The sequence below is a fragment of the Moschus berezovskii genome, chromosome 8 (assembly GCF_049115385.1).
Source record: "Moschus berezovskii isolate FMDL1 chromosome 8, NW_MosBer_1.0, whole genome shotgun sequence".
Taxonomy (NCBI): Eukaryota; Metazoa; Chordata; class Mammalia; order Artiodactyla; family Moschidae; genus Moschus; species Moschus berezovskii.
This window is the reverse complement of record NC_142467.1, coordinates 59,754,933-59,769,344: the sequence shown is the minus strand read 5'-3', so window position 1 is coordinate 59,769,344 and position 14,412 is coordinate 59,754,933. Positions and strand designations below refer to the sequence as shown.

The 14,412-nt window shown below is 40.7% G+C and overlaps 1 protein-coding gene across 1 annotated transcript; it reads left to right on the top strand.

Moving 5' to 3' along the window:
* The first annotated feature begins 2,705 nt into the window (after window positions 1-2,705).
* On the top strand, window positions 2,706-7,171 carry PCDHB4 (protocadherin beta 4). Its single transcript, XM_055430920.2, has one exon. The coding sequence runs from the start codon at window positions 2,888-2,890 to the stop codon at window positions 5,276-5,278; it is 2,391 nt and encodes a 796-aa protein (XP_055286895.2). The 5' UTR covers window positions 2,706-2,887; the 3' UTR covers window positions 5,279-7,171.
* Window positions 7,172-14,412: the final 7,241 nt, after the last annotated feature.

Sequence of the window (14,412 nt, the reverse complement as noted above, 5' to 3'; positions counted from 1 at the left end):
TTCTAAAGGAGATCAGTCCTGGGTGTTCATTAGAAGGACTGATGCTAAAGCTGAAACTCCAATACTTTGGCCACCTCATGTGAAGAGTTGACTCACTGGAAAAGATTCTGATGCTGGGAAGGATTGGGGGCAGGAGGAGAAGGGGATGAGTTGCCTGGATGGCATCACCAGCTCGATGGACATGAGTTTGAGTGAACTCCGGGGGGTTGGTGATGGACAGGGAGGCCTAGCGTGCTGTGATTCATGGGGTTGCAAAGAGTCGGACACGACTGACTGACTGAGCTGAACTGAACTGATCTCTCAAAGGAGAAAACCATTTAAAAGATTCTTATATTAACTGAAAATCTGAATACAGATATATTTCACCTATGATATCCATCTACCCAAGGCGAGGCTGAAGTTTGGATCTAAATTATATAAAAAGTTGTTCACTTCTCCAATTCCACTTAGGTAGATCAGAGAATGGATTCTGGAGCCATACTGTAGCAATCTGAATCCTAGCGCTGCCACTTCAGTGTGTGACTATGGGAAGGTTACTAAGTTTCTGTATCTTCAATTTCTATAAAATATGCCTAGTAAGAGTGCTCACATTATAGGGCTGTTTGGGGGATAAAATGAGTTAATGGATATAAAATACTTAGAATACTATCTGACATTTAGTAACACATAGATGTTAATATTACCTAGATTTCATTTGGGTTGAATTGACAAAAGAAACCAAAAATAGCTAATTTGCAACACTATTTCTATGTCAACATGTAGGCATATGTAAACAAAATCTAGTTTGAATTTTGTCCTAAACTCTTTAACTTGAATCAAACTAAAACTCTGCTACTATAGTATAAAACAATTTTTTGTTTTGTTCATGAAATTTGCTTTCCATTTATATCTAAAAGAGTACTTTTTTTCTGTATGTTTATACTTTTTTTCTTTTCACTTCATGCTGATATAGACATGAGTTTGAGCAAACTTAGGGAGACAGTGAAGGACAGGGAAGCCTGGCATGCTGTATTCCATGGGATTGCAAAAATGACTTAGTGACTGAAGAACAACAAAAATGTTGATATATATTTCTCTGATTTGCCTTAAATGTGGAAGAAAATTCTAAACTATATTAATTTGTAATTATTATTATTATTGCTATATTTCTTACAACAGGAATTAACAGAACTAGAAAAACCTAAATTTATTTGAGCAGTGTTTGAGCACGTGTTATACTCTCATCTCTAAGAATTCTGTTTTCAGTGTCAGACATGTTCATGACTGAATGCATGATGTGACAATTATCTTCTAATATAGGTAGAAACACAATGATTAGAGTGGATTAATTTACCCAATTGACATTTACTGAATGACTACTATTGTCCAGGTTTCTTTCAAACATACTTTTTCCTGGAATTTTCCTGGCAGCCCAGTGGTTAAGACTCAACGTTTCCACTGCATGAGGCATGGATTCAATCTGTGGTTGGGGAACTAAGATGTTGCGTGCATATTATGTGGCCAAAAAAACTTATTTCCCTAATACTTTCTATCATAAGAACTTAAGATTACTGACATGCTTTTAAAATAATGCATTCAATGTGAATTGTAATTCATGAACTTAGTTAAATTACAAGATATTTAAGGAGAAATGCCAAATAAATGGTACTCCATTCCATATACTAATTGTAACTAGTAAACTGGTTAACTGTGTCTCAGTTAACTTACTGTATCAGAGAAACCAGGATGGTTGCACACTGTGCTGAAATCCATTTTATAAACAAGTCTTTCCTCTTATCACATATTAGTAGACACAGCTTGAGGCACCCTTTGTTCACAGATTAAAATGTTTCAAATCATAGCTCCCTGTCTTCTGCAAATTGGGTAGCCCAGGAATATGATATCTAGGAAACAAAGGGTCAGTGTGGTGAGAAGCAAACATAAATTATAGATATCTATTGAGCTAAATCAGCTTAAAGCCTTTTTCTTAATAAAATTCTCTGATTTTCACTTACTCAATTTTGGCTTGATATTATCCTGATAATAGTCAAGCAGAATAATCAAGTCTTATCATCCTCTGAGTTTCTGTTTATCTATAAAAATCCTTTCATTTTCTTTCTGCGTCTAAGAATCTGTTTCTAATACTATCTGACATCCCTAATATTTTAATGTGGGTTCACATTGTAAAAAGACTTATAATAAGGCAAGATGCCACTTTATTCAACTGTATTATTATTTGCACACCAGTGTAAAAAAAATAGAACCTTTCCTTTGAAAAAGTCTCCCTGAGGCCAGGTGGTACAGAGCATTTTAACAAACTTTCTGCATCATCATAAATTTCTCACATACTTGGAAATAAACACATAACTATTATGGATTGTAATTTTACAAGAGTTTATCTCCCCTAGTTAGATTATGGCAAAGGGTAAATGGAGTTCTTTAAGTTCTACTGTAAAGGGTATGGGCAGATGGAGATAATCGCTTGCTTTGTGCTCACAATTATTATAGCTCACTCAATGTAATGGAATAACCTATACATTAAGCCATTTAATGGAATAATACTTGAAAAAGTCCTTTACACTTTTTGAAATGGCTTAATTTGGACACAAAATAGGCTGAGTTAAGAATGTTAGTTTATCAATCAGGACGCAGGGTGGCGCTGCCGGCTAAGATTGTGAATAAAGAGCCCTAGAAAGCGCACATATTCCTTTGCTGCAAGACGGAAACACCACAAGTAAGAAGCTCTGCAAGCAGTACTGGGTTACCAACGAATTTGGGCAGCAATATTCTAAATGAATTTAAGATTACAAGTGACTCTGGGAGGATTCTACCAAGCAAGAAAATTTAACACCTCTGGTCTTTTTCTGGTTGCTGAAGGGGGACTGGATGTAAGCACACTGGCTCCAACATGGAGACGCTAGAGAGAATCCAACCCAACAGGCAAGTGACGACGTTTATTTTGATGGTATTCTTATCTCAGGCTAACCCTGCGCCTATTCGTTATTCTGTTCTGGAAGAAACAGAGAGCGGCTCCTTTATAGCCCATTTAACCAAGGACCTGGGCCTGGGAATTGGGGAGCTGAACGCCCGGTCGGCTCGGGTGGTTTGTGACGATGACAAGCAGCGCTTGCTGCTGGATCGTCAGACTGGAGATTTGCATTTGAGGGAGAAACTAGACCGGGAAGACATATGTGGCTCCGTTGAACCCTGTGTGCTGCATTTCCAAGTGTTCCTGGAAACTCCAGTGCAATTTTTTGAAGGAGAATTATTAATACAGGACATAAATGACCACTCCCCAGTATTCCCGAATGGGGAAATGCTTTTGAAAATACTGGAAAACAGCCAGCCAGGGAGTGTATTTCCGTTGAAATTAGCTCAGGATTTGGATGTGGGCAGCAACGGTCTTCAAAAATACACTATTAACGCCAATTCTCATTTTCACGTTCTCACTCGAAATCATAGTGATGGCAAGAAATATCCAGATTTGGTGCAGGACAAAGTGCTGGATCGAGAGGAGCAGTCAGAGTTCAGCTTAACCCTAATGGCGCTGGATGGTGGGTCTCCACCTAGGTCCAGCACCACCATGGTGCGAATCCTGATCATGGACGTCAATGACAATGCTCCCGAGTTTGTGCACACTCCATATGAGGTGCAGGTTCTGGAAAACAGCCCCATAGACTCCCTAATACTTACAGTTTTAGCTAGGGATGTAGATGCTGGAAATTTTGGGACTGTTTCCTATAGCTTGTTCCAAGCCTCAGAGGAAATTAAACAAACTTTCTCAATAAATGAAATCACAGGAGAAATCCGACTGACAAAGAAATTGGATTTTGAACAAATCAAATCTTACCACGTGGAAACTGAGGCTACAGATGGAGGAGGCCTTTCTGGGAAAGGCACTGTAGTCATAGAGGTGGTAGATGTGAATGACAACGCCCCTGAACTTACCATATCTTCACTCATCAGCTCCATCCCAGAAAATGCCCCGGAGACCGTAGTCTCTATCTTCCGAATTCGAGATAGAGACTCCGGAGACAATGGAAAGATGATTTGCTCTATTCCAGACAATCTGCCATTCATTCTAAGACCGACTTTCAAGAATTTCTACACCCTGGTAACCGATAGCCTTCTTGACAGAGAAAGTCAAGCCGAATACGACATCACCATCACCGTCACTGACATGGGAACCCCCAGACTGAAAACGGAGCACAACATAACCGTGCTGGTGTCCGATGTCAACGACAACGCCCCCGCCTTCACCCAGACCTCCTACACCCTGTGGGTCCGCGAGAACAACAGCCCCGCCCTGCACATCGGCAGCGTCAGCGCCACAGACCCAGACGCGGGCGCCAACGCCCAGGTCACCTACTCGCTGCTGCCGCCGCCCGACCCGCTCGTGCCCCTCGCCTCCCTCGTGTCCATCAACCCCGACAACGGACACCTCTTCGCCCTCGCGTCCCTGGACTACGAGGCGCTGCGGGCCTTCGAGTTCCGCGTGGGAGCCGCCGACCGCGGCTCGCCCGCGCTCAGCAGCCAGGCGCTGGTGCGCGTGCTCGTGGCGGACGCCAACGACAACGCGCCCTTCGTGCTCTACCCTCTGCAGAACGCCTCGGCGCCCTGCACCGAGCTGGTGCCCAGGGCGGCCGAGCCGGGCTACCTGGTCACCAAGGTGGTGGCGGTGGACGGCGACGCGGGCCAGAACGCCTGGCTGTCGTTCCAGCTGCTCAAGGCCACGGAACCCGGGCTGTTCGGCGTGTGGGCGCACAACGGCGAGGTGCGCACGGCGCGGCTGCTGAGCGAGCGCGACGCGCCCAAGCAGCGGCTGGTGGTGCTGGTCAGGGACAACGGCGAGCCGCCGCTGTCGGCCAGCGTCACGCTGCACGTGCTGCTGGTGGACGGCTTCTCGCAGCCCTACCTGCCGCCCCCGGAAGCGGAAGCGGCGGCCGCGGCGCCGGCCGACCCGCTCACCGTCTACCTGGTGGTGGCCTTGGCGTCGGTGTCGTTGCTCTTCCTCTTCTCGGTGCTCGTGTTCGTGGCGGTGCGGCTGTGCAGGAGGGCCGGGGCGGCCTCGGCGGGTCGCTGCCCGGTGCCCGAGGGCCACTTCCCGGGCCACCTGCTGGACGTCAGCGGCACGGGGACCCTGTCCCAGAGCTACCAGTACGAGGTGTGTCTGATGGGAGACCATAGAACTGGTGAGTTCAAATTCCTGAAGCCGATATTCCCTAATCTCTTGGTTCAGGACACTGAGAGAGAAATCAAGGAAAGCCCCAAATGTAGAAATAGCTTTTCATTCAGTTAAATGCCCTATTTGGTTAAGTGAGCCTCTCAATTTTGTTAAGCCTAACTCACAATGCAATATTTTTCTCTTAAGAGATTGTACTGTTACATAAATTTGTGTATCTCTATTTCAAAATTATGCATGTCTCTACTATATTTTCCTTTTATAGTATTCATTGGATTTAGCATTTTTAGTTACAGTTGATATTATTTCTCCATATTTTACCTTCTCTTGGTGATTAATGTTTCTGTAACTATAAATTCAGTTCAGTTCAGTCACTCAGTCGTGTCCGACTCTCCGCGACCCCATCAATCACAGCACGCCAGGCCTCCCTGTCCATCACCAACTCCAAGAGTTCACTCAAATTCATGTCCACAGAGTCGGTGATGCCATCCAGCCATCTCATTCTCTGTCGTCCCCTTCTCCTCCCGCCCCCAACCTTTCCCAGCATCAGAGTCTTTTCCAGTGAGTCAACTCGTCGCATGAGGTGGCCAAAGTATTGCAGTTTCAGCTTCAGCATCAGTCCTTCCAATGAACACCCAGGATTGATTTCCTTTAGAATGGACTGGTTGGATCTCCTTGCAGTCCAAGGGACTCTCAAGAGTCTTCTCTAGCACCACAGTTCAAAAACATCAATTCTTCCACAATCAGCTTTCTTCACAGTCAAACTCTCACATCCATACCTGACATGGGAAAAACCATAGCCTTGACTAGACAGACCTTGGTTGGCAAAGTAATGTCTCTGCTTTTTAATATACTATCAAGGTTGGTCATAACTTTCCTTCCAAGGAGTAAGTGTCTTTTAATTTCCTGGCTGCAGTCAGCACCTGCAGTGATTTTGGAGCCCCAAAAAATAAAGTCTGACACTTTTTCCATTGTTTTTCCATATTTCCCATGAAGTGATGGGACCAGATGCCATGATCTTTGTTTTCTGAATGTTGAGCTTCAAGCTAACCTTTTCACTCTCCTCTTTCACTTTCATCAAGAGGCTTTTGAGTTCCTCTTCACTTTCTGCCATAAGGGTGGTGTCATCTGCATATTTGAGGTTATTGATATTTCTACCAGCAATCTTGATTCCAGCTTGTGCTTCTTCCAGCCCAGCGTTCCTCATGATGTACTCTGCATATAAGTTAAATAAGCAAGGTGACAATATACAGCCTTGACGTACTCCTTTTCCTATTTGGAACCAGTCTGTTGTTCCATGTACAGTTCTGACTGTTGCTTCCTGACCTGCATATAGGTTTCTCAAGAGGCAGGTCAGGTGGTCTGGTATTCCCATCTCTTTCAGAATGTTACACAGTTTCTTGTGATCGACACAGTCAAAGGCTTTGGCAAAGTCAATGAAGCAGAAATAGATGTTTTTCTGGAACTCTCTTGCTTTCTCCATGATCCAGTGGATGTTGGCAATTTGATCTCTGGTGCCTCTGCCTTTTCTAAAACCTGCTTGAACATCTGGGAGTTCACGGTTCACATATTGCTGAAGCCTGGCTTGGAGAATTTTGAGCATGACTTTACTAGTGTGTGAGATGAGTGCAACTGTGTGGTAGTTTGAGCATTCTTTGGCATTCCCTTTCTTTGGGATTGGAATGAAGACTGACCTTTTCCAGTCCTGTGGCCAGCGCTGAGTTTTCCAAATTTGCTGGCATATCGAGTGCAGCACTTTCACAGCATCATCTTTCAGGATTTGAAATAGCTCAACTGGAATTCCATCACCTCCACTAGCTTTGTTCATAGTGATGTTTTCTAAGGCCCACTTGACTTCACATTCCAAGATGTCTGTTCCTAGGTCAGTGATCACATTATCGTGACTATCTTGGTCATGAAGATCTTTTTTGTACAGTTCTTCTGTGTATTCTTGCCACCTCTTCTTAATATCATCTGCTTCTGTTAGGTCCATACCATTTCTGTCCTTTATCAAGCCCATCTTTGCATGAAATGTTCCCTTGGAATCTCTAATTTTCTTGAAGAGATCTCTTGTCTTTCCTATTCTGTTGTTTTCCTCTATTTCTTTGCATTGATCACTGAGGAAGGCTTTCTTATCTCTCCTTGCTATTCTTTGGAACTCTGCTTTCAGATGCTTATATCTTTCCTTTTCGCTTCTCTTCTTTTCACAGCTATTTGGAAGGCCTCCTCAGACAGCCATTTTGCTTTTTTCCATGGGGATGGTCTTGGTCCCTATCTCCTGTACAATGTCATGAACCTCCATCCAGAGTTCATCAGGCACTCTATCTATCAGATCTATTCCCTTAAGTCTATTTCTCAGTTCCACTGTATAATCATAAGGGATTTGATTGAGGTCATATCTGAATGGTCTAGTGGTTTTCCCTACTTTCTTCAATTTAAGTATGAATTTGGCAATAAGGAGTTCATGATCTGAGCCTCAGTCAGCTCCTGGTCTTGTTTTTGCTAACGGTAAACAGCTTCTCCATCTTTGGCTGCAAAGAATATAATCAGTCTGATTTCGGTGTTGACCATCTGGTGATGTCCATGTGTAGAGTCTTCTCTTGTGTTGTTGGAAGAGGGTGTTTGCTATGACCAGTGCATTCTCTTGACAAAACTCTATTAGCCTTTGCCCTGCTTCATTCTGTGCTCCAAGGCCAAATTTGCCTGCTACTCCAGGTGTTTCTTGACTTCCTACTTTTCATTCCAGTCCCCTATAATGAAAAGGACATCTTTTTTGGGTGTTAGTTCTAAAAGGTCTTGTAGGTCTTCATAGAACCATTCAACTTCGGCTTCTTCAGCATTACTGGTTGGGGCATAGGCCTGGATTACTGTAATATTGAATGGTTTGCTTTTAGTCAGCCGTAAAGAAAATAATATTTAAATGAACCTCTTTTAATGTCTTTTAAAGGAAATACTTTAAAGCTTTTGAGTAATCTTGAATTTCTGTATGTTTTTGGTGTTTTTCTTTACTTATATTTGCAAGGGCAGAGTATTAGAAATTCTTTGTAGCTACCTAGAGCTTTCCTGTGGAGAAGGCAATGGCAAGCCTCTCCAGTACTCATGCCTAGAAAATCCTATTGATGGAGGAGCCTGGTAGGCTGCAGTCCATGGGGTTGCTCAGGATCGGACACGACTGAGCGACTTCACTTTCAGTTTTCACTTTCACACATTGGAGAAGGAAATGGCAACCCACTCCAGTGTTCTTGCCTGGAGAATCCCAGCGATGGGGGAGCCTGGTGGGCTTCCGTCTATGGGGTCACACAGAGTCGGACACAACTGAAGTGACTTAGCAGCAGCAGCAGCAGCAGAGCTTTCCTGTTCACCATTCTACCAGGCTGTGCCCCACTAAATAGCCATGAGCATGTAACTTAGCATACTTTTTTCTCATAAGTTTCACCTAAACATTCACTTTATTAAATTATTAATACATTATAATTGTGACCTTATCCCATTCTGAGTAAGATATATGCTAGAGATTATTCGTTTGCTACTTACCTAGCACATTGTAATTGCTTCAGGAATACTCACTAATATTAAAATTAAAATATTCTTATTTATAAATAAAGAGAAAATCTTATATAATTTGGTATCAAATTCACTAAAATAAAACTAATTCACTACTTGATAACATACCTAAAAATCTTAGAACTTTAAGTAAACTCTAAATCATTTAGAAGGACTCATGAGGTAGAGGGCATCATATACTTTCCTGTCCTTCTTTTGCCCTATTAATAGAAGTTCAAATGTAAGTATAAAGTATGTGTTTTTCTTGGCTTTCATACAGTTTTTCCACATCCTTCAAAAAAGGTAGAATTTCTCTTGAGTTTTGTTGATTATGTTCTAGTCTTATTAGTCTAATTTATTTTGTAAACATGAACAGCTTTTGTCAACAAAATGATTATTTTTGATGTCCAAATGACCTTGTTTTGTTTTTCAATGTAGCTTTTGTGTATTTTGCATAAATTTACTTTTTCAATTATTCTAACTTTCAATAATAAGAAGTAAGCATTGTTTTTTCCTTTAAGACAATAAGAATAGAAATAGAAATTAAGAAATAAACATATCTGAATTATAATTGTTTTATGTTGTGTTCATTAGGCCAATTAAGATGATTTGTGATTTCTAACTAAATTTATATAGCTATAAGACCACTTATTGAACTTTTGGCACAACATGAGTAATCAGAATTTGCTTTATAACCCAAGTATTTATTTTTAAATCTCAAGTGTCATCCTACTGGAATTTAATTATTTCGTGTTTCCCTGAATTATATTTTTAAAAATATAATAAAAAAGAAAAATTATTCTTTAAGTTATTATTGAAACATAGCTTTTAGCTTTCATCCAGTCTTATACTTGAAATTAGAAAGTAGTAAAAATATGAACAAAATTAAACACAAATATATGACATTTAGTAGCCAGCTTTAATGAGTTCACCATTTACTGTTAGATATTTAAATGAAATAGTTTTATGTATGATGACAAGAAATATGATTCAAGTTTTCAGCAATATGTTTCAACATTATGAAAGTATAACTTCATGTTTTTGTGTATGCCAGGAAAGCCCAACTTGTATAATCACCCAAATGAGACTGGCCAAATAAACACTCAGAACCCATGTTTATGAATTTATATGAGTAAATTTATGAATTACTTTGTGTATTACCTTATAAATTGCTGTGTGTATTCATAAAGCATAGATCATTCCTTACCAGTTGGGGATCACTATCAGACTCTAGTATAGAACAGGTTAACATTTTAAAATTCAGTGATTATAATTTAATAGTAAATATAATCCAGATAATTTCCACAAAATGAATACCTTATGAAAAATTGGACAATTCTTTTCTGCAAAACAAAAATAGAGAATGGAGGCCAAATAACTGGATAATAATACCCATTTCAATCACAGTTTCTCAAGTATTTCTATTAAACTGACATTTTTTACAATTCCTTTGTTGTTTTTAGGCACAGTATATAGTGATTGTAGTACATGCTGTTTTAGGGGCAGATATTTTACTGAAGGCACTATAACCCACATCACTTTAAGACCTTGTATTTCTTAACTGGATTTCCCTAGTGGCTCAGCAGTGAAGAACCCACCTGCCAATGTAGGAGATGAGGGTTTGATCCCTGGGTCCGGAAGATACCCTGGAAAGGAAATGGCAACCCACTCCAGTATTCTTGCCTGAGAAATCCCATAGACAGAGGAGCCTAGTGGGCTACAGTCCATGGGGTCACAAAAGAGAGGGATACAACTTAGCGAATAAACAACATTTCTTACTATTAAAATTACAAAATATAGATTTTAAATAGTCTTATTTGGTAGAATTCTGTTTCCAGATAAGATGGATTATTTAAACCTGCTTTAAATTCAGAAATCTTCAGTTTGAAGCAACAGACAGCAGATGATATATAAAGAACTGAAGGGGCTAAGATTCCTGAAAAGGAAAATCCTTGGAGCTGTAAACTGACTCCAACAGTCAATTTGCCCAAAAGAAATCTGCAAGTCTGAGAAAAGGCCAGGGATAGAGTAACTTCAATAGTCTTTGGCAAACTGGAGGATTCAAGCTCATGGCTGGTTTTCCCCCTCATGATAGTTGTCAAATTATGGGACATTCCAGGAAAGGAAACCAAAATATTAAATGGAAAATTACTGAAAAACTGAGTGAAGTTTTAATAGTCTTAATATACGAGATTAGAATTTGTGATCTGCCATCTGAGAGACTATTGAGAATACACTGAGTTCCAAAATGAAAATTCTGGAGGGCCAGGTACTTATTAGGACTAGAAAGAATCTTGACTAAGCACAGTGCCTGTTTTGAATTAAGGCAATTTGATTAGACATGTTTCTATCAATCTAAAGGGGATTCCCAGAGGCACTAGTGGTAAAGAGCCCACCTGTCAGTGCAGGAGACTTAAGAGACTCTGGTTCAGTCCCTGGGTTGGGAAGATCCCCTGGAGGAGGGTATAGCAACCCACTCCAGAATTCTTGTCTGGAGAATCCCATGGACAGAGGAGCCTGGTGAGCTACAGTCCATAGGGTCTCAAAGAGTCAGATACGACTGAAGCTACTCAGCACACACTATCAAGCTAACAAAGAAAAAGATAGACTCTTTCTGGAAGAGTATAATATCATCAGGACCCTGAAGGAGAGCTTTTTACATTAATAGTCAACATTTGATAAAAATTATAAGGCATACATACAAAAAAACTGGTCATTATGAATAAAACCTAGAGGGAAAAAACAGACATATGGATGATCTACAGATAAAATAGATAGTAGAATTGACTGACAATGATGTTAAAATAAGTATAACTAATATGTTAAAATAAGAAATATAGAAAACAGATAAAGAGAATTTCACCACATAATGAAATAAAATAGAAAATAATTTGGGACTGAAAAATATAATATTGAAATTTTAAAATATTAGATTGTATAATGGAATAGTTGTCATAAAAGATTATAGGATTAGTGAATGCAAGACAGTTCAATTCAGTTCAGTTGCTCAGTCGTGTCCGACTCTTTGCGACCCCGTGAATCACAGCACGCCAGGCCTCCCTGTCCATCTCCAAATCCCGGAGTTCACTCAAACTCACGTCCATCAAGTCGGTGATGCCATCCAGCCATCTCATCCTGTGTCGTCCCCTTCTCCTCCTGCCCCCAATCCCTCCCAGCATCAGATTTTTTTCCAGTGAGTCAACTTTTCGCATGAGGTGGCCAAAGTATTGGAGTTTCAGCTTCAACATCAGTCCTTCCAATGAACACCCAGGACTTATTTCCTTTAGAATGGACTGGCTGGATCTCCTTGCAGTCCAAGGGACTCTCGAGAGTCTTCTCCAACACCACAGTTCAAAAGCATCAATTCTTCAGCGATCAGCTTTCTTCACAGTCCAACTTTCACATCCATACATGACCAATGGAAAAACCATAGCCTTGACTAGACGGACCTTTGTTGGCAAAGTAATGTCTCTGCTTTTTAATATGCTATCTAGGTTGGTCATAACTTTCCTTCCAAGGAGTAAGCGTCTTTTAATTTCCTGGCTGCAACCAGCATCTGCAGTGATTTTGGAGCCCCCAAAAATAAAGTCTGACACTGTTTCCACTGTTTCTCCATCTATTTGCCATGAAGGGATGGGACCAGATGCCATGATCTTAGTTTTCTGACTGTTGAGCTCAATATTAAATATCCAAATAGAAGCACTGAGGAATAAAACAATTAAAAATACAGATAAGAACATTTAGTTACATGTAGAACATAATGAAAAACTCCAACACATATATGATTGTAATCCTGGAAGGACTAGGAATGGGGAATAAGGAATGTGTAAAGAAATGACCAATAATGATGAAAAAATTTACCCCTCAAGATGTTCAGTGAACCTAATTAGAAGAATAAAAAACTGCACATCAAGAAATACCACAGGAAGGCTGCTAAAGACTAAAGTCAAAGAGAGAATCTTAAAAGCAATCACATGAAAATGGCATTGCTTTTAAAGGAATAACAGTAAGATGGAGAGCTGACCATCAAGAAGCCAAAAGACAAAGGAATGATGTCTTTTGAGTCCTGAAAAAAAATTAGCTGCCAAGCTAGAATTCTATCACCAGAAAACACATCTTGCAAAAACAAAGTTCTAAAACAAAAACTGCAAGAATCAGTCACAGTCCCATCTACACTAAAATAAATACTTCAGTGGATTCATTAGGAAGAAGGAAAACAGACTTGGAGGAATCACAGATTTGCAGGAAGAAATGAACAAGAATAAAGGTAACTATAAATTGTTATTTATTGATTAATAAAGGTAGAAATAATAGTTTCTTAAAGGATTTAAAGTATATATAAAATTTTAATTCATGATAATGGTGATGTAAAAGGCAGGTGATATAAACAGAGTTAAGGAATTCTAAGGTTCTAAACATTATCACGAGAGTAGTAAACTGAAATAATTTGTATTAGATGCTTGTAGATTAAAGATGCATGTTGTAATCTTTAGAATAATCATAAGAGTAATTTTAAAATGAATTGAAGGAAAAAATAAGAAATATCTAAATTATCCAAAGAAGAAAAAAACTTTTAAGAGAAAATAGAAAAAAAATTTAGATGGTAAATATAAATGGATAGATATCAAATATTACAGTTGCTGCTGCTGCTGCTAAGTCGCTTCAGTCGTGGCCGACTCTGTGCGACCCCATAGTCGTCAGCCGACCAGGCTCCCCCGTCCCTGGGATTCTCCAGACAAGAACACTGGAGTGGGTTGCCATTTCCCTCTCCAATGTGAAAGCGAAAAGTGAAAGTGAAGTCGCTCAGTCGCCTCCGACTAGTAGCGACCCCATGGACTGCAGCCCACCAGGCCCCTCCGTCCATGCGATTTTCCAGGCAAGAGTACTGGAGTGGCTTGCCATTGCCTTCTCCGAATATTACAGTAATTGCTATTAAATAATCCAGTTCAGTTCAGTTCAGTCGCTCAGTCGTGTCCGACTCTCCGCGACCCCATGAATCACAGCACCAACTCCCGGAGTTCACTCAAACTCATGTCCACAGAGTCGGTGATGCCATCCAGCCATCTCATTCTCTGTCGTCCCCTTCTCCTCCCACCCCCAACCTTTCCTAGCATCAGAGTCTTTTCCAGTGAGTCAACTCGTCACATGAGGTGGCCAAAGTATTGCAGTTTCAGCTTTAGCATCAGTCTTTCCAATGAGCACCCAGGATTGATCTCCTTTAGAATGGACTGGTTGGATCTCCTTGCAGTCCAAGGGACTCTCAAGAGTCTTCTCCAGCACCACAGTTCAAAAGCATCAATTCTTTGGCGATCAGCTTTCTTCACAGTCCAACTCTCACATCCATTCATGACCACGGGAAAAACCATAGCCTTGACTAGACGGACCTTTGTTGGCAAAGTAATGTCTCTGCTTTTTAATATACTATCAAGGTTGGTCATAACTTTCCTTCCAAGGAGTAAGCGTCTTTTAATTTCATGGCTGCAATCAGAGATCAAATTGCCAACATCCGCTGGATCATGGAGAAAGCAAGAGAGTTCCAGAAAAACATCTATTTCTGCTTCATTGACTATGCCAAAGCCTTTGACTGTGTGGATCACAATAAACTGTGGAACATTCTGAAAGAGATGGGAATACCGGACCACCTGACCTGCCTCTTGAGAAACCTGTATGCAGGTCAGGAAGCAACAGTCAGAACTGTACATGGAACA